This window comes from Neovison vison, chromosome 11, assembly GCF_020171115.1.
Source record: "Neovison vison isolate M4711 chromosome 11, ASM_NN_V1, whole genome shotgun sequence".
Taxonomy (NCBI): domain Eukaryota; kingdom Metazoa; phylum Chordata; class Mammalia; order Carnivora; family Mustelidae; genus Neogale; species Neogale vison.
In genome coordinates, this window is record NC_058101.1 from 90,730,022 (window position 1) to 90,751,112 (window position 21,091).

The following is a 21,091-nucleotide window of genomic DNA, read 5'->3' on the forward strand; positions in this document are numbered from 1 at the left end:
GGGTGGTCCTCCATCCTGCCATATCCAGAGGGGGTGGGTGACCAGGGGAATTTGCACCTCAGGGTCCTATAAGATGCCTTCTACATAAAGCCACTTCTTCAAGACAAGGAGACACAACTGATCTACCTAACCCATAGAAGCAGACAGAGAGTTGGGCAAAATGAAGAGACAGAAGATTATGTTCCAAATGAAAGAACAAGATAAAACTGCAGAAAAGAAGTAAATGAAATGGACGTAAATAATCTACCAGACAAAGAAATGGTTACAAAGATGCTTACTGATCTTGGGAGAAGAATGGATGAATGCAATGAGAACTTCAACAAAGAGATAGAAAATACAAAAAGAGAGCTGATCAGCTGAAAGAATACAATAACTGAAATTAAAAATACACTAGAGGGAATCAAGAGCAGATTAAATGATGCAGAAGAACAAATCAACTTCTCTAAAACAGGGGAGTGGAAATCACCCAATGAGAGCAAAAAGAAAAGGAATTTTTTAAAATGAGGATAGTTGAAGGGATGACATCGAGCATACTAACACTTAGATAGGGGTCCCAGAAGGAGAAGAGAGAGAGAAAGGGACAGAAAACCTGTTTGAAGAAATAATGCCTAAGAACTTTCCTAACCTGGTGAAGGAAGGAAGCATTCAAATCCAGGAAGTACAGAAAGCTCCAAAAAGAAGAACCCGAAGATAACCACACCAAGACACATTATAATCCAAGTGTCAAAAATTAAAGAGATCATGTTAAAAGCAGCAAGAGAAAAACAACTAGTTGTATACAAGGGAGCCCCTATAAAACTATCAACTGGTGTTTCAGCAGAAACTTTATAGGCCAGAGGAGAGTTGTACGATATATTCAAACTGCTGAAAGGAAGAAACAAAGCCAAAAAGACTCTATCTGGCAAGGCTATCATTCAGAACTGAATGGAAGGTGAGGAGTTTCCCCAACAAACAAAAGCTAAAGGAGTTTACCACCATAAACTGGCCTTACAGGAAATGTTAAAGGTACTTCATTAAATGGAAAAGGAAGAACATAATTAGCAAAAAGAAAATTACTAAAGAAAAAATCTCACTGTTAAGGTGAATAGACAGTAAAGGTACTGGGTCAACCATTTATATAACTATTATGGGGGTTAAAAGACAAAAGTAGTAAAATCCTCTACATCTACAATAATTAGTCAGAGACTACACAATATATGTAAAATATGGTGTCAAAAACAAAACATACAGTGGAGTAGAAATCTAATGTTTTAGAATGTGCTCAAACTTTAGTGACCATCAACTTAATATAGACTGGTATATACCTAGGATGTTGTATATGAACTTTATGGTAACCAGAAATAAAATACCTATAATGGATACACAAAAAAATTGAGAGTAAGGAATAAAAATGTAACACGAAGGAAAGTTACCAAATCACAAAAGAGGGAAGCAAGAGAAAAAGGAACAGAGAACTGCAAAAACAACTAGAAAACTACAAAATGTCAGTAAGTACATATCTATCAATAATGTAAATAGACTAAGTGCTCCAATCAAAAGAAATAGTGTGGCTGAATGGATAAAGAAACAAGACCCATCTACACATTACCTATAAGAGACTCTCTTGAGATCTAAAGATACACACAGACTGAAAATGAAGAGATGGAAAAAGATTTCACATGCAAATAAATGGGGGGAAAAAGCAAAATGACTTTAAAAAAAAAAAAAAGATTTGTTATTTATTGGAGAGAGAGTCGGGGAAGGAGCAGAGGGAGAGGGACAAGCAGGACTCTGCCCTGAGTGCAGAGTCGATGTGGGGCTCAGTCACAACTCTGAGATCATGACCTGAGACAAAACCAAGAGTTGGATGCTTAAGCAATTGCACCACCCAGGCACCCCACAAAATATGCTTTAAAACAGAGACTGTAACGAAAGACATAATGATAAAAGGATCATTCCATCAAGAGGGTATGACACTTGTAAATATCTATGCACCCAACATACAGGCAGCTTAACACATAAAACAAATATTACCAGACATAAGGGAGAAATTGACAGTAACACAACAATAGTAGAAGATTTAAAACCCACTTACATCAAATGGATAGATCATCCATACAAAAAGTCAATAAGGAACCATTGGTTTTAAGTGACACATTAGTCAAGATGGACTTAAATATATACAGAGCATTCCATACAAAAACAGCAGAATACACATTGTTTTCAGGTACAGATGGAATATTCTCCAGGATAGGTCACATGTTAGGCCAAAAATACTTCTCAATAAATGTAAGAAGCAAATATATCAAGCATCTTTTCCCACCAGAACAGTATGGAACTAGAAATCAATTACAAGAGGAAAAGTGGAAAAAACACAAGCACATAGAAGCTAAACAAGAGGCTACTAAAAAACCAATGGGTCAATGAGGAAACCAAAGAGGAAATCAAAAAAACTCCTAGAGACAAATGAAAATGGAAATACAATATTCCAAAATATATGGGACAGAGCAAAAACAAGTCTATGAGGAAAAGTTAAAGCATATAGGCCTACCTCAAGAAACAAGATAAAGTTCAAAAAATAATCTAACTTTATGTCTAAAGGAACTAGAAAAAGAACAAACAAAGCCCAAAGTTGGTAGAATGAAGGAAATAACAAAGATCAGAGTAGAAACAAATGAAATAGACTAAAAATCCAATAGAAAACATCAAAGAAATGAAGAACTGATTCTTTGAAAAGACAAAATAGATAAACCTGTAACCATACTCATCTTGAGCGAGAGAAAAAAAAAAAAGAATAAAACTAGAGGGCTCAAATAGATATGAAAATTAGAAATAAAATTAGAAGTAAAAGAGAAGTTATAACAGATGCTACAGAAACACAAAGGAACTTGGAGGGCCTGGGTGGCTCAGATGGTTAAGTGAAAATTGGGTCAGTTCTTAGAAACAACAATTTTCCAAGACCCAACAACAAAGAAATAGAAAATCTGAACAGAACAATTCCTAGTGATGAAATTTAATCAGTAATTTTAAAAAACTCCCAATAAACAAAGTCAGGACCAGATGGCTTCACAAGTGAATTCTACCAAATATTTAAAGAAGAGTTAATATCTACCTTTCTCAAATTATTAACCCCCACAAAAAAAGAGGGCAAAGAAATGCTTCAAAAATCATTCTATGAGGCCAGCATTACCATGATACCAAAACCAGGCAAAGACACCACAAAAAAAGAAAATTATAGGCCAATATTGCTGATAAACATAGATGCAGAAATTCTTAACAAATATTAGAATCCAAATGCACCAGTACATTAAAAGGATCACCATGATCAAGTGGGATTATTCCAGAGATACAAGGATGATTCAGTATCTGCAAATCAATGTGATATACCACATTAATAAAATGAATGGTAAAAATCATGTGGTCATCTCAATAGATGTGAAAAAAAGCATTTAACAAAATTTAACATGCAGTTATGATTAAAAACTCTCAACAGAGTGAGTATAAAAGGAACATACCTCAACATAATAAAGACCATATATAACAAACACATAGCAAACATCTTATTCAATATGGAAAAGTTGAAAAGTTTTTCTCTAAAATTAGAAATAAGACAAGGATGCCCACTCATGCCATTTGTATTAAACATAGTATTCTAAGTCCAAGCCAGAGAATCCAGCAAAAAAATAAATAAATAAAAGCCATCCAAATTGGAAAGGAAAAAGTACAACTCACTATTTGCAGATGGCTTGATACTATATAGGGAAAAGTCTAAAAACTCCATCAAAAAACTAATAAATGAATTCAGTAAGTCACAGGATACAAAGTTAATATACAGAAATCTGTGGCATTTCTGTACATTAATAACAAAGTACTAGAAAGAAATTAAGAAAACAGGGCGCCTGGGTGGCTCAGTGGGTTAAGCCGCTGCCTTCGGCTCAGGTCATGATCTCAGGGTCCTGGAATCGAGTCCCGCATCGGGCTCTCTGCTCGGCAGGGAGCCTGCTTCCTCCTCTCTCTCTCTGCCTGCCTCTCTGCCTACTTGTGATTTCTCTCTGTCAAATAAATAAATAAAATATTTTAAAAAAAAAATTAAGAAAACAATCCCATTTGTAATTATATCAAAAAGAATAACTACCTAGGAATAAATTTAACCAAAGACATAAAAGACTTGTTCTCTGAAAACTGTAAAACCTTGATGAAAAAAAGTAAAGACACAAATAAATGGAAAAATCAACCTGTGCTTATGGATTCGAGGAATTAATATTGTTAAAATGTCCATATTTCCCAAAGCAATTTGTAGATTCGTTGCAATCCCTATCAAAATACCAAGAGCATTTTTCACAGAACTCGAACAACTAATTCTGAAATTTGCACAAGACCACAAAAGACTCCCAAGTAACCAAAGTAATCTTGAGAAGGAAGACCAAAGCTGGAGGAATCACACTCCCTGTTTTCAAACTATACTACAAAGCTAAGTAATCATAACACTATGGTACTGGCACAAAACAGACACACAGACCAATGCAGCTGAATAGAGGCCAGAAATAAACCCATGCTTATATGGTCAATTAATCTTCCACAAAGGAGGTAAGAATATACAGTGGTGAAAAGACAGCCTCTTCAATAAATGGTGTTGACGAAATTGGACAGATACATGGGAAAGAATGAAACTGGACCACTTTCATACACCGTATACAAAAATAAACTCAAAATGTAACAGTGGAAACCACAAAATTCTTGAAAGAAAGCATAAGCAGTAAACTCTTTGACATCAGTCCCAGTGATTTTTTTTTTTTTTTTTTTTTTTTTTTTTTGGATCTGTCTCCTCAGGCAAGGGCAACAAAAGCAAAAATAAACAAATGAGACTGTATCAAAGGAGAAAGGTTTTACGTAGCAAAGGAACCAAAACAAAAGGGCAACCTACTGAATGGAGGGAGATATTTGCAAATGACTTTTCTCTAGCTACAGAAGTCCTACCAGGCACTTCTTCCAATAGGATATGGGCACTTCTTCCTATAGGATATGCTTCATCTACATTGAAAATCTGTAGTTCAGTGTAGCCACCTTCATGGATGATCTGAGCTAGATCTTCTGAATAGTTTGTTGTAGCTTCTCTGTCAGCCCTTGCTGCTTCATCCTGTACTTTTATGTCACAGAGACAGCGTCTTTTCCTTAAACCTTATGAATCGACCTCTGCTGGCTTCAAACTTTTCTTTAGCTTCCTCTCTCAGCCCTCATAGAATTGAATAGAGTGAGGGCCTTGCTCTGGATTAGGCTTTAGCTTAATGGAATGTTGTTAATGGAATAATGGAATGTCTCCAGACCACTGCAACTTTCTCCGTATCCGCAATAAGGCTACTTTGCTTTCTTATCATGTGCGTGTTCACTGGAGTAGCACCTTTAATTTCCTCCTTTGCATTCACAACTTGGCCAATTAGAGCATGAGGCCTGGCTTTTGGCTGACCTTGGCTTTTGACATGCCTTCCTCACTAAGATCGATCATTTCTACCTTTTGATTTATAAAGTGAGAAACATGCAACTCTTCCTTCATTCAAACACTTAGAGGTCATTGCAGGATTATTGATTGGCCTAATTTCACTATTCTGTTGTCTCCGAGAATAGGGAGGCCCAAGGAGAGGGAGAGATGGTGGAACAGCGGGTCGGTGCAGCAGCAGGACACACACAGCATTTACCGGTTAGGTTTACCGTCTTATTTGGGCACGTTCATGGTGCCCCAAAACAATTACAGTAGTTACATCAAAGATCCCTTATCACGGATCACCATAACAAATGTAATTAATGATAATGAAAAGTTTAACATATTGTGAAAATTACCACAATGTGACATAGAGACACAAAGTGAGCAAATGCTAGTGGAAAATAGTACTGACAGACTTCTTGATGCAGGGTTACTGTAAATCTTCAGTTGGTTCAAACAACAACATCTGCAAAGCACAGCGAAACAAAGCATGTCTGTACCTGACTGACGAAACCAGAATCAGTCTGGAACCCTAGCTGCAAGGGAGTCACAGAAATTTATTTTTGAGCCTTCTAGACTCTTCAGAAAATGAAGGCTCACTAACAGAAGGTTGAAATAGATGCTAATGGAATCTTGGTATAATATCTACCAAAGAGACACACTGGTGAGTGTTTCCCTGGTGCAGCTGGGAAAGATGAGAGATGAACTAGCTCATGAAAACTTGGGGAGGGTGGTGCGTTCTAAGGAGGAAAAATGGTTAGAGAGGACTGGAGGTGAGAAAGAGTATTAATTAACCTAAAAAGCAAATGGCAAAACATTAGGCCTCCTCCCTTACCCTTCCCCACAAAAATACAAATGGCAATTTCAGGAAACTCAAATTTTCGTTTAGAGCATTCTTGCAGCAGGTTGAGATGCTACCCTGTCTAATCCTCTACACGCACGTGGAGGTTGTGGCCCTTATTTAGTCAGGAGTTGTGGACAATCTCTTCTCTCATGTGTGAGGAGGCCTGACAGTGACATGAATGTGGAATCAAGCATGAAAGACACAACATAACATAACAGCTAAGGTGTACCCACCCATTTCCCTTAACTGAGGAGAGGGTCCCAGACAGGAGATGGAGCCCTGTACAGGGAAGTCACTGGGAAGATTCAGATGCCACCTACAGGGTGGTCACTTCGTTCCACAGTGAGGAGACAATAAGAGATGCTGGAGTCCTCTGGCCGGAGAGATAAATAGAGTGTAAAATCAGAATATTAAACCTCGGAGACACTTTAACCCAACCATCTCTTTTTACATGAGAAAACAGAGAGGTTGAATGTCTTGTTGAGGTTGAATAAAGTCAGTGGAACCCTGGGACTAGAACCCTTAATAGCAAACATACCTTTTTTTAACGATTTTATTCATTTATTTGATAGAGCGGCAGGGAGAGGCTTAAGGGGAGAGAGAGGGGCAAGCAGACACCTCACTGAGTACAGAGCCCAACGTGGGGCTCGATCTCATGACCCTGAGATCATGATCTGAGCCAAAGTCAAGAGTTGTCCCCTTAAATGACTGAGCTACTCAGGTGTCCCGCAAATATACATTTTTACCATGTGTTTCACTTTGCTTTAAAATTGTTCTTTTATGATCATTGTCTAATGCTGAACTGTCAATGTGGTAGTTAATCTAGCTAATTGTGATCACTTTAATATTTAGCTCCTTATTAGATGGCATTCAGAACAACTGCTTCTGAGTTAAGAACAATAAGAAATTAAAATATTTTAAAAACTTGAATACTGCTTCCTTTAGCCTACTCCAGGCTTACTCCCAAAGATAAGCTTAGTTTCACCCTTAATGAATTTCACTTCCGGAGTCGGTTGTGTTTTAAGAAATTTTGCAAAAATGGTGTAAAGGGGTCGAAGTATTAGAAATAAAGGGTCATTAAAAGGTGACTTAAATGAAGAATTTCCTCTTGCTTTATGAAATGGTAAGAATTACAGGCAATAAGTTTTATTTAAAATCACCTTCATCCCAAGCAATTTCAAGACACACAGAAAGTTGAATTGCCCCGCAGTGGTCAAAGAGGCAGTTTACAAGGGCTGTAAGTGACCTCCAACATGCTCACGGCTGGCTAGCAATCAGTTCTGAGAATGCTGAACCTCTGTATCACTGAGCACAAGGTTCCCAAGGCAAACATTTGCGTGTCCCCACCAGGGTCTGCTCGGAGAGGCTGAGTCGTGGTGTGGGGTGACTGAACACACCCAATACAAGACTGTTTTCTCCCCGTAGAGAGGTTGGGAATTCGAGGGTCAAGGAGAGAGGGGCAAGCTGTCTTTATCCCATAGCATCTAGAATATTCTTTGTGGAAGGAACGAAAGACAACTTCTGTAAGAATAACGATGCCCTAAGGAAAAAAAAAAAAACAAATAAAACACATCTGTTCTCTTGTGGAGCACAGCCCGTTTGGGGAAGCAGCTGCAATCTGCTTTGAGTTACAAGGTGGGCTCATTCCCACCTCCGCACTGCCGGCTTGCCCAGCAGTTGAGGGCTCTCCTCTCTGAGGCTGCTGTAAACAATGGAGCCCTTTATCTCAACATGTTAAATCCTCCTCATTTCCCCATGTCAGCCCACGCAGTAGCCTGTGGAACTGTCTCAAGAGAATGCATATTTTCTCGTGAATGTTGGGCTTGGGAAACGAGTCTTAGTCTGGTCTATGAAGAGGGTGACATTAAAGTTTAAACGTGTCCGATATATGTAAGTACCCTGTGAAGGTCAGGAGAGCAGGAGAGTGGGCAAGCGCCCTGAGATTGGTACGGAAAAGCTGTGCATTGCTTAGTAAGATTTTATCACTTTGGCCTTTTTGCTTTGGAAACAATGGAGGAAAAGCCGAGTACTGATATCCTAGACACCCCTAGGAAAACAGGGATTTGGAGGGAGTCAAGGAAAAGACATTAAAAGGAAGGAGCCGGGTTCAGATTTCCTAATTTGTCTTCCCTCTGCCTGGCACCAACTTAAAGCCTCTTTTCATCAGGTGAATCGCAGCCCAATCTGGCTAAAGCAGTTAAAGCGCTGGCAGGGAAAATGGTCAAGAGGGTTGGGGGGAGGGGGTTCCTGCAAGTTCTGATGCCCACCGGGCCAGCAGGAAATCAAAGAGAGAAGCCTGACACCTCTGGGCTATCCAAGAGAGACAGGCACCTTGGCCTTGGCTTTGGCCTTGGCCTTGGCCTTGGCCAGTGTTGCTTCATGAGAATTGGGGCTCAGAATGGCCTGACTTCTCAGAAGCCAGAAATCCATTTTTTGTTGTTCTTGTTGAAATCTCCCAGTTTTTAAATAGTATAACAGATTGGAATGCACTCACCAGGTCTGCTAGTTTTCCAACTCAGGTTCATGAGCTTCACCCTCCTTGGTGGTTTTGGGACCTTGAAACTGGAACTTATGACTCATGATAAGTGAAGGGAATAAGATTTTCCCCTCTTGCACATTTAATAAATCTTCATGTTAGCAGTTATCAAAGCTGTATCCGTCAGTATTCTTGACAGATGGATACAGGGATGTGTAAGATACAGTCCTGCCTATAGGTCCCAGGGGACTTAGGAGACAGATAAACAGGAAATTATATGACAATGGACTTCCTGTAATTAAACAGATATTCCCAAAGTGGGGTCTGCACTGAAGGGCAATTAACTTTTCTTTGGATGCGAGCTGTGCCTTAAAGGAGTCCATCAGTTCAGTTGAAGGGAGTAGGTGCTTTGTAGGAGAAGCTGGAGGTACAAATGAACAGTGATGAAAAGAGGTATATTTGAAGAAATTGCAAGTGTTTACTACAATTAAATGATTATCAATTCAAAACCAAAGGTATTAATTAAAAAAGAGTTTCCCCTCCAGAAAATAAAAACTGACTTCTCAAGACCCATCCCAGATTTACTGAATCAGAATCACTGAGGTTTTTTTTGTTTGTTTGTTTTTGTTTTTTTTTTTTTATGGGCACCTTGTTTTGTTTTTTTTTTTTTTATGGGTTTTTTTTTTTTTTATGGGCACCCTTATGATCAGGCTTGAGTGAAGTGGGTTCTGTTCATCTTCGCAGCAGAGATTGTGTCAGATCTGAAAGTAAGATAGTCTGCCTGGATTAACCAGCAGAGCCATTCTGGGTAAGGCAGCTGGCCTCCTTGTGCTTAAGCTTCTGTACCTGAAAAATAGAGCTAGAGTTTCTGCTGAGTAAGATTGTCTGGCCAATTAATCAGACAATACTTAGAACATTATCGCTGTCTTGCTCCCTACCTGATCCCAGCTCATAGTACTAGGTTAAGGCCAGAATAATTCCTCCATAACTATCTGTTGAATGACTGAGACTGGGGAGGTATCAAGGGGCCAGATCCTTGGAGTCCTTAGTTCTGCTTACTGTTCTAGGTACAACCTCGGGGCAGCCACCCTCTCTCCTCCACATAACCTACCTGGAACCATATTTGTTACCCCCAAGTGACTCATTTTAAAACAAAACAAAACAAAAAATAAAAGTAGCTCTTTTATCCAAAGATTTCTAGGGTATACTTTAAAAAGAAAAAGTTTAAAAAAAGGTTATTTCTTAAAAACCTGTGCTATTTCCCTGTAGTAAAGTGAGAAAACTTTGTGAATCACCGCTGCTTTAAAAAATTAACAGTTCCACTTCATTTTGTTCTTGTCTTACCTAAGGCCGCTGTGGTACCATCTGCTCAGACACTTAAAATTACTGACTTCAGCTTCAGTGACTTTGAGCTGTCTGACCTAGAAACGGCACTGTGCACAATTCGGATGTTCACTGACCTCAACCTTGTGCAGAACTTCCAGATGAAACATGAGGTAAGAATACAGTCATGTCCTTTGGAGGAGAGAGAGAGACAGCGCGCGTGCATGTGCATGTGTGTGAGAGAGAGAGAGAGAGAATTAATCAATACACTGTCACCTAATGCCTACCTGAGATTTTTAAAGAAAACGATATTTACTGGGTTCTTACTATTTGTCAAGCACCTAGTTGAAGAACAGGGAGAGCAAAGGCAGGAGGAGCGAGTGGGGCTGGGGCTGCGGACGGGGGGGGGGGGTCATATATATCCCTGTGAGCTACTCAGAGGAATGTGGATTTTATCCTGAAAACAATGGTGAGTCACTGAGGGGTTGTAAACAGGGAAGTAACCTGATCCGATCCCAGAGGTTATGATAACACGGTATGGTTCAGAGAAGGACCAAAACACAGTGAACTCCTTTGGAAATGAGGGACTCCAGGCGCTTGATGTGAGGCCAAGCCTGTGGTTTGAACAGGGGTAACCCATGTTGGGAGGGGGATGAAAACTGATTTTAACCCCTGCCAATTACTTTAGTCACCTCTCAGAAAACAACAGGACTTCAATCAGTATCTTCTAATACCCATCTGGAGATACCAGGGGGATAGCTATGTGTATAGCATCGAAGAATAAGGGAGAAGAGAAAGGATTGTTTGGGGAAGAAAATGTAGTAATTTGCCTTGAAAGTTAATTTTTTTTCTGGTCCGTCAGATTTCTAGTCTTACACAGATTTTCTGTCTGGAAATGTAAATACCTTGAAGGTCTCGACTATTTTGCAATCCACAGATTCATAAAATGAAGCCTTATTAATGTATACAGTGTACCCAGCACCGTGCTAAGTCTTCATTTCAGCAGAGAATTGTCCTTGCTCTCAAAAGCCTCACAGCTGGGAATGAAAAGGAAGGCCTCATGCAGCTAGGTGAACACAGAGCCAAGGATGGAATTCTTGGGGTATTCTTTCTTAAATGTAGCCAAGGTTGGCGTGACTCTTGGGTGAAAACAAAGAATGACCATCTCTGGACTCATAATACCCACTCTTCATGTTGATGGAGGGACACCATATTATGTGATTATTTCAGGAAGCTCTCAAGAACACTTCTTAGTGGTTATTGCCCCTGTTTGAAATTCAGATAACATGAGAAGAGTAGAAAGGATATATTGTGAGTTCTAGCTCTACTGGTCATTCACTCTTATTTCTTTAAGCAATTACTCTCTCACGGTCTCCGTTTCACAATCTGTTAATTGGGATAATGGTGTGACTTCCCCGGTGGCAGTCTTGTGGGAATGACATGCACACCCACAATGTGACTGTATGCGGCGTACACACGTGTGTTCCTGTCTCTCGTGATGTTTTTGCTTCTTATTGTATCACCCCGTAGATTTCTCTACTGGAGGCTGTAGAGTTCCTTTTTAAAAGCCTTTTCTATTAATGCACTAAAGACCTCACTTAGAGCCATTTCTAAATGTGAAACTAAGTTCTGCTTCTTGCTAGTTACATGACCTTAAAAAGCAAGACAGCATTTCAAATCCCTTTCCGTTCTGAGATTTCCCATACGTTAAACTGGCAGTGATCTGTTGAAAGGGCCCAGTCAGAACAAAGCAATCTGATCCTTATACTTATTTATGAAGTTTTTAGAAGTTGATTTCTTATTTCTAAAAAACCTGCAAGTTTTCAGATCGCGTGTGAGTATTGGATATGATCCTAGTCAATCAGAATTCTTTTTTTTTTTTTAATGATTTATTTATTTGAGAGAGAGTGCGTGCAAGCGGGGAGGGAGAGAGGAGAGGAAGAAGCAGATTCCCCGCTGAGCAGGGAGCCCTGAGCCCAACACAGACGCTTAACTGACCAAGCCTCCCAGGTGCCCCGGTCACTCAGAATTCTTTAGCAGTCTTTATTCTTACCTTTTCTTGAATTTTTGTTCATTAGACAGGTATTTTTCTTCAATGTCTCATTCATTTACTCTCCCCCTTTTTTTTTTTTTTTTTTTTTTTGAGTAACTGCTATCTGATTCTGGACAACATCAACTTGAATACCACAGTCATTCTGATTGGCCTTCCTGGCCTAGTTACTCTCCTGTAGTGTTTATTTGAGATAATACTCAGTGTAATTTAAGGGTGATAAAATTAAAATGTTATTGCTGGAGAGGATGTTGGCATCATGAAGCTGCCCTGACAAAGAATCTTTCCTACTGAAAGATCTGTCAAATCTTTATGTCCCTTTTTGTCTTCCAAATTTTGAGTTACTCTCCTACAAACATGGCAGCCATTACCCCAGCTGACTTCTGAAACAGACTCTTCACTCTACTTGAACAAATCTGCATGTGCTATGCTTATTTCCACCTTCCGTCTTTCACATCATTCCTCTCTGACATGAATGGACTGCCTGATATGATGTGATGTGAATGGACAGTCTGAATGGACTCCCCCACTTGCAAGGCTTCTCCACTTCTTGCCACGGCACGCTTTTCTCTTCCTGAGAGCCTGACTCAACCCTAGTTTTGACTTCATACCACTTAGAATACTGTTGACAGTTTGTGGTCTCGATTTTATTTATTCCTTTTATATGTGCACTTTTATCATTTTCACTCCTGATTGAGATTCCTGAGGACGGAAACTGAGCTGTTTTCTGGTTCTTCTCTTTCTCCCAGAGCATCTCGAGTCTGCCCCTCAGGACATAGGAAGACTTTGTCATTGTTGGAGATTGATCAGTGGGTTGAGCATGCTTCCTAGCGTCACCCACCTTGTGCCTAATCATTCAGTAATCCTGTACAGAAGACTGTATTGTGGATTTAAACATGCCAGACATATCCACCAAGCACTGAGGAGATCTGACCATAATTTTCCTAAATGCTGTTAACATCCTGATAGACCTATAAATACACAGAACAAACTGGTTGTTACCAGAGAGGAGGAGGTTGGGGGGTGGGGATGGTCAAGATGGATGAAGAAGAGTAGGAGATACAGGCTTCTACTTATGGCATGGTCACAGGAGTAAAGCGGCACAGCATTGGGAACGCAGTGATATTGTAATAAGGTTGTATGGTGACAGATGGAAGTTACACTTGTGGTGAGCACAGCACGATGTATAGAGAAGTTGAACTGCTACATTGTGACCTGAAACTATAATGTAACATTGTGTGTCAACTGTACTCAAAAAACCCATGTTTTTAAAAGATTATCCTGATAATAGACTCCAACACTGTACTTAAATTTAGTTCCTAACTACTGTATCCATTGGATCACCCAGTCCTCTTAGGTCCATGTTATTAGAAGCATAATAGAATAGTCCATCAGGAATTAGTATTTCAAAGAGTCATTTTGGTCATTATTTAACATTATATGATATATGTGCCCATTTAATTATATCTACAGATTTATGATTAGTAAAGAGATATTCATAGATATTCATAGGTTCTTGGGTTTTCCTGCTTACTTTCCTTGATTCTTTAATTCATCACCAGCAATTTTCTATAACACTTTATAGTTTCTAAGCACATCAAAGCAAGTTCAGAGCCCTTACTTAAATTCTGCCAGTAAGAGGGAACTATCATCTTCTAGCTGGTTTTGTTCAGAAATGGTCATGATGAAAGAAACTGCAGTGGACTTGGGATTAACGGACGCCAGTCTTAGGTACACAGAAATCCTCTGCTGAGTTAGGTGACTTGGAGCTGCAAGAGCTAGGGGACATTCGAGTTGCTTGTTACCAGAACTCCCTGTGAACTGCGTTATAGAACAGGAACAAAAAGACCGAAAAAGAAAAAGAGGGCTATGAAAGCATTCATTTTCCACCAAATCCTGTATAAGCAATTTCTACCAACAAAGAAGGAACCTTGTTTTTGGCCTGCTTCTGCAGCCAGTCATTCTGTGTTGCATATTGTTAGAGCAACGTTCTTTTGCCTGGTACTTTTTCCATACCCCAGGGCAATGCTCTTTGTGTTTGAAGTGTCTCCAGTGATATACGTAGGAAGAAGCACATATTTATTTTTACAGATCCCCCAAAGTATAGTAAATCATTCAGAATTGAAGAGAGACAGACTCTGATGCTAACACAAACAAAAAATAACCATGCTTAGGGCCCAAGAGTCTCTGGGGATTTTGTTGAATACACTACTCAAAAATTGAATTAAACCCAGCTTTTGAGATTTTTCTGAAGTCTGTCTTTTTTCCCATCTTTTAAAATAAATCTTTTTCACGGGGACCCCAGGGCTTTATTTTGCATATATATTTTTAAAAATTACTTCTTGGTAACCAAGCAGTAACTCTGCCTGAATACTTAAACATAGTTTAAAAGGAACAAAAGACCTGCTGATTGTCTCAGGACTTGGGAGCTCTATTCTGTGCTTGGCCATGTGCTTTGTGTCTCAGCCCCCAACCCATCTGCACAGCCTTGCACCCAATACCTTTAAAGAACTAAAAACCAGGAAACGTGAGAAGAACTTGAGAGCCACTATTTACATGACTCTCTAAAAGTGAATCCATACATAGTTATCTATTTGGATTCTCCTGATGGCACATGAACACGATATCTTTTAAAAAGCTAGTCAGTACCCTCCCTACCTATGCAAAAAATACCTTCCTTAGGGCTCTCTTATATTTTACATCTTGTTTAGTTAGCTTGGTGGTCAACATGGTGGGCTCTGAAGTCAGACTATTCAAGTTTGAATTTTAGCCCCTCCCTTTACAAGCATCGTGACCTTGGGCGAGTTACCACTCTGAATGTCCATTTCCTCGTCTGTGAAATTATCTGAGTAGTAGTGCCTCCCCCAGAATCCTGGGGTTAGCGGTGAAGGCATTGTACAGTGCCTGGAACATAGTAAAAATATGATATTAGCAAGTATTTTTACTACTTATGCTTTGTTTCCTAAAGGTTCTTTGCAGGTGGATTTTAAGTGTTAAGAAGAATTATCGGAAGAATGTTGCCTATCATAATTGGAGACACGCCTTTAATACAGCTCAGTGCATGTTTGCTGCTCTAAAAGCAGGCAAGATTCAGGTACTTTTTAGAGCTGTTCTTATATTTAAGACTTCTTGCTTTGGTAGTAAAATCTACAGCATATTCTTTCTTTTTTTAGTGTGCAATCAGTACCGATGACTGGAATAATATTTGTTGCCACTTACAAAATAAATGACATCTTGTCAGTTGAAGAAGACTAGCATGGCAAAATACTTAGTTATTAATTTTCTTCCATATGCAGTATATATATGGCCTATTTTTAAAAATCTTTAAAATAACTTCATGTTAAATTTAATAGTCTTTGGGCAAATATTTTCTCCAGAAGAATTTTCTTCGGTATAAGAAAAAGTATCAAATTTCTCGTGTTCCCATTCAACCTGCTCCATAGTAGAATTCCTGCAGAACCACTCAAGTGGCTTCATAGCTAATTCCAGTGTTCTCTATCACATTTTCTCTGGAGCACTCAGTTAAATTTTGTTAAGTCGCATCTCACGGAAAGGGTTTTAATGTCATCTACATTGACCAGAGACTGTTTACAAGGAAGATAAACGCAGAAAGCGTTCAAGTAATTCGTTCCTTTCCAGGCCATATTTTATCCATAGCTCTGTCTTAGGTTCTAACTTCAGTGGGACTTGAATAGTTCTTCTAGGTAAGTGATTCCAGGCATCCATCAAATAACTGATTTTCATTCAGAGCTTCCATGCTTTTTTTTTTTTTAAGTAAATTCTAAAAATGTTATTCTCTGCCTCTCTTTCCATAGGGAGCACATTTTAACTGGCTAGAGCTAAAAGAAGGAGTTGTTGTCTAAGAGGCCATATGAAATACCATAGTAGTATTTCCCTGCCATAGCAAACATTTATAAAAAAAAAATAGGATCTACTTATTTGGGGCTGTGGAAAGGTCATCAGGATTATACAGCTGAAGACTGTCTGTGCTTTTTATGAAGAATAACAAAATGATGATTTTGTCTAATGTTATAAACATACTATGTAGAGTGTTGAGAGTTTCCAGCAAAGTCGAGCTGATAATGAATTTAACTTTGTTTTTTTACTGATGAAGGAGACCAGCAGGATAAATAATACAAATGACAGATTTACCAAAATAACCTCTATTTGGCTTTGGAACATATTGTGCAACCTTTTAAGGCCAGATTTTTCATTTCTAGTCCTCTTTTTTATGTATTATTTTGCTTAATATTCACATTGTCTCTGTTCCTTGAGGATCCAGCAGTTACCAGCAGAGCGAGGGCAGCAGAATCCGCAGGCAGCTGGAAGGCAGAGAGACAGCAATTAGTTAAAGTTTATTTTAATGATTCCACATAGATGTAGAGAATGAAGAGTTAATGCTATTTTACTGTAGGTGGACTGATGATCGATTGCTTGAGGCACTTCCCCTTTTTGTGCGGATAAATGATGTTTATAATAATCCCCTTCTGAAGACAAAGTACCGCTAATTCCCTGCAGAATAGGATTCTAGGTCGAGTCCTTTGTGACCCTAAGTGCGGAAAGCACCCGGAAAAACAAGCACGTGATTTGTGAACCGAGGAAGAATAATGAAACTCACCAAGTGGCCTTTCTCTTTCTTTCCACGGACATCTCCGGTGGAGCAGAGCAAGCTGACTGACCTGGAGATCCTTGCGCTGCTCATCGCGGCTCTCAGCCACGACTTGGACCACCGGGGTGTGAATAACTCTTACATCCAGCGGTAAGGCGTTTTTCCCCAGCTAAAGAAGAAAATGTTTCTATTAAATCGGAGGGCTGTCTTATTTATTTATTTATTTACTTACTTACTTACTTACTTACTTATTTGGGGGAGAAAGCGTGAGCACGTGACAGAGAGCACAAGCAGTGAGGAGGAGCAGAGGGAGAGGGAGAAGCAGGCTCCCCGCTGAGCAGGGAGCCCAGCTCCGGGACGGGGGGGCGGGGGGGGGTCGACACATCCCTGGACCCATGAGATCATGACCTGAACTGAAGGCAGACGCTTAACCGACTAAGCCACCCAGGCGCCCCTAGGGCCGTCTTTTTTAAAGTAAAACGGCAGCAAAATTTGATGGTACCAGATTTCAATTGATTGAGGCCCCATTACATACTCTGGTTTTACTTAAGTGAAATGGAAAAAAAAAAAAAAAAACCTAAATCCAATATTGTGTTGGTAACATTTCTGGCCTGAAATTCAAAAAAACATTGTGTTGAGAATCATCTTTCACAAGATAATTACCAAGAGTGTTGCTTTGGTTTATGTATACCCAGCTTAAGAGCTTCATTAGGAAACAATATATTAAGATGAGTTCAAAAATGATAGAATTTTACTCTGAAATAGAGAAGATGATATCTAAAAAGTGCTTAACTCGATCCTGAGTACTTAGTGAGCACTCAGTAGAAGGGGGCTGTTGGTCTTAGAGAAGACAAGTTGGGGCCTGCAGTCAGACAGGATGAAGACCCTCACTTTGCCACATGGTTCCCGTGTGACCTTGGGCAGTGGAGCTGATTTCTCTGTGCTTCAATTTCCCGGTCTATATGATGGCGATAATAGCTTACCTACCTCATAGGGTTGATGTGAGTTTTAAGAGCTAACATGTATTGATAGCGGGTGGAATGCACCTTGTATATTTAAGTGTTAATTCTTAGCAGCAGATGCTAGTTATGTTCCTGTCAACATCAAAAGCCTGCTTTTTGGCTGCTTTTCATAGCAGATACTAACTGGAGACAAGTATTTCAGGCTCCTCCCTCCTGGGCCATCCTTAAGTAACATTTGCAATGACAAATGAGATGATAAAGGTGACATCACTTAGATTTTTGAGCCACTTGGACGTGTTTATTTACTCATAGCAACATAGTTGAGAAGCCTACATCTTAATGGCAACATCTCTTACTACTGAGCATTTCTTTAGGTATGCAAGTGAGGCAGCAAATGGGGAGACCCCTTAAGGAAGTTCCAGATGTCTGATATCTCGAGGGAATTTCAGAGAGCTCTCGAGTCACATTCCCTTTATCTAAATAAACGGAAAACTTCATATAACAAGAATTGTAGTGTTGCGGCCACCATGTCCTCTGCTGACCTTTGATGGGAAAAGATGGCAAGCTCTTGCCCAACTCAGAGACTGGCTCTTTCCTCTTTAAGATCTGAACTTAAGGAGGAAATGTTTTGGAGAACAGGCTGGATGCCATGTCCTTTGTCCTATGTGCTCTGCCATTCGATCGTGCTCCTGAGCCTCATGTTGACATGGGAGTAATTACAAAAGGGAAAAACGACATGGAAAGATGTTATTGTGGGTCAAACACAGCCAGAAGATCCAAGACAGTGGTGTATATTGCCTCCATACCTCAAAGCTAAACGTAATATTATTAGTTTATGGTTGGCTTTAAGATGCATGTTGCCCTGCTTTAGAGTGAAAAAAACACTCAGCTATTTTTTCCTTTGTTTATTTAAAAATAATTACCCGGAAAAACATCTGGAGAAACGTCATCTTCTCTTAAAAAAAAAAAAAAAAGTCCTGGGAAAAATTCATAGACTGGAGAATCTTGCCTCCACACACCCCACAAAGCAGACTTCCACCAAGTAAGAATAACTTTAAGAAAAAAAGTTAAAGGAGTTTCAGAGATTTTTATTTCTTCCTACATCTCTGTGGTTTGAGTAGAGGAAACCAAGAATTTTCCAGGGATATTGCTTTTTTTTTTTTCTTTCCTTAGTGGTAAATGAGTTATACTTCAGGAGGATTTTCATCACCAGGGGACTCTTGGGGGAATAAGAGTACCATAAACATTCCCTGATAGAGCTAACTTGTAAAAAGGGGGACCATGTCCAGTCTCGTCAGTACCAAACACTACATGAAGAAAACCATTACAATCAGAGAAGGCACAGAACTGAAACTAATATACCAAAAAGATGGAAAACACTCATGTCGTACTGAAGTTAGAAACTGAACTTCTCCTGTCATTTGTTCTTCTTGAACAGTTTTTCAGAAAATTAATTTGAAGTAAGATATATAGGAAACCATGTTTTGATCCATTACTTGGTCCTTTGATGGCTTCCTTGATTAGGAAAACTGTCATTGTGAAGAGAGCCACAAGTGTGCCACTGAAATATTTGGAGGAAGAGTTCACCGCTGTGCTCTCTTCTCCCATTTGGGTGGGTAAAACCGAGAGTGGTTTCTGATAGATATTAAATTGTTATTTTAAAAACAGGCAGTAATGGGGACAAAATGTCACAGACATCTACTAGAGAAAGCACAGCGTGACCCTCGTCTCACGTTGAAAATCCTCTTACATTTGGCCGGCAGTCAGTATAAGAAGACTGTTGTGGATGCATTTATTTGGTTAGATTCGAGTTTGGTATTTTATAAAAGAATAAGTGAAAGTGTCCTACCTTTTAAGCAGCCTGCTAATGGGCAATTACTAGCGCCCAGCACTTTGTGAGACAGAAAGAGAGCTATGAAGTATAAAATGTGGTTCCTGTAATTAAGTAATTTTCAAAGTCTCATGAAATGTGGTGCTCAATATAAGAAAAATACCCAGTAAGTGCTGAGGTGCTTTGTAATGTGGACTTGTAAGCATTCGGCAGAGGAGATGGGTCAAGACCCATGCAGTCCCTCTCCAGTCAAAGGACCAAGTGAGACAAAGTGGATCCTGAATTGTGGGTAGGATTTGGAGAGGAGAGGAAATGAAGATAGCCCAGAAACACTTGGAGGTGGGTAGGCATTCTCAGGGAACGGCAATGGCTGGCCCAGTGCAGAGTCCAAAGGCTCCACTGACCAGGACGGAGAGTCAGAGCATGAACAAGTAGAAGGTAGTGGCCCCTTGGAGGGAGAGCTATAAAACTAAGTAGCGAGCTTGAGCTGTGGTAGAGTGAAGATACCAGGAGCCATTGCAGTGAGTCATAAGGACCTTGCTGAGGAAGGAAGGATGACGGAACGTCAGATACAAGGTGCAGTGGGTAATAATTGGGAGCATGGAGTTCAGCCCAGAGGCTGGAACAGCTGCTACGTACATGGTGCCTCTCACATCCTGGCTACAGGGAAGAAGAGATGAGGAAAAAGTGTTTTTCCATTTACTACAAAACAGATGCTAATATGCATGAAGGAAGGGGGAAATCATGACTCGTGACCCAAGAAACTGGAACAGCGATGGAGCCATTGATGAAAATGGAGGAACTGGGAAGTGTGTGCATGTGTGTGTACTTAGGGAGGAAGGGAAGAGAAGGGCAGAAGGGGGAGGAGTGTTGGCAATGAGGAGAAAATAATAAATAGTGTGGTACTTAGAAGAGGTAAAATGATTAAAGGAATGGGTTTTTTCTTTTTTGCCAAGTTTCTGTAAAACCAGAATAAAAGAGTTTCCTGGTAACCATAATCAGACCAAGTCTGCGTCCTGGGTCTGTGTCCTGGTCTCCCTGACTCTAGCAGAGGAATGGCAGTGAGCTGGAGTCCAGGCCGGCATGCGGACAGTAGTCGGTCAGCGGGCTCCGAGGGCCTCACCAGGGCAGACAGCACAGGAATCACCATTTGTAAAGTTCAGCTGGGTAGAATTTCTATTAGCTGGAAATGAGATTGCTCCCTATTAGGGTGGAGGGCTTGAGACTAGAGTCTCTCAATATTGCAAGAACTGCAAGTTCAAGGAGTCCTAATGTCACTATCTAATAATAATCATAATAATAGAAGTGAACACTTCTATTCTCTTCCATAATACTATGGCCCTTACCATGTGGCACTGGGAATTCTTTAGTCCTTTATATACATGAGTTCAGTTAGTCCTTAGACTACCCCGCAGTGGCTATGATGGTTACGGTGGTTAAAGGCTGGCTCGAGACAGACGCCTGGGTGCAAAAGCAAACCCTGACTCCATCTGACCTTGAGTGAGTCATTTAATATCCCTCTCTCTATTTCCTTCTCT

The 21,091-nt window shown here is 39.9% G+C and overlaps 1 protein-coding gene across 4 annotated transcripts in view; it reads left to right on the plus strand.

Moving 5' to 3' along the window:
- PDE5A (phosphodiesterase 5A) overlaps positions 1 to 21,091 on the plus strand; it is a 151,363-nt gene that overhangs the window by 103,189 nt on the left and 27,083 nt on the right. For all 4 annotated transcript variants that reach the window (XM_044224106.1, XM_044224108.1, XM_044224107.1 and 1 more), the window contains exons 12-14: positions 10,128 to 10,274; positions 15,120 to 15,245; positions 16,816 to 16,910. In XM_044224106.1, the coding sequence (XP_044080041.1) occupies positions 10,128 to 10,274; positions 15,120 to 15,245; positions 16,816 to 16,910 (368 nt within the window). The remainder of the gene's footprint in view (positions 1 to 10,127; positions 10,275 to 15,119; positions 15,246 to 16,815; positions 16,911 to 21,091) is intronic.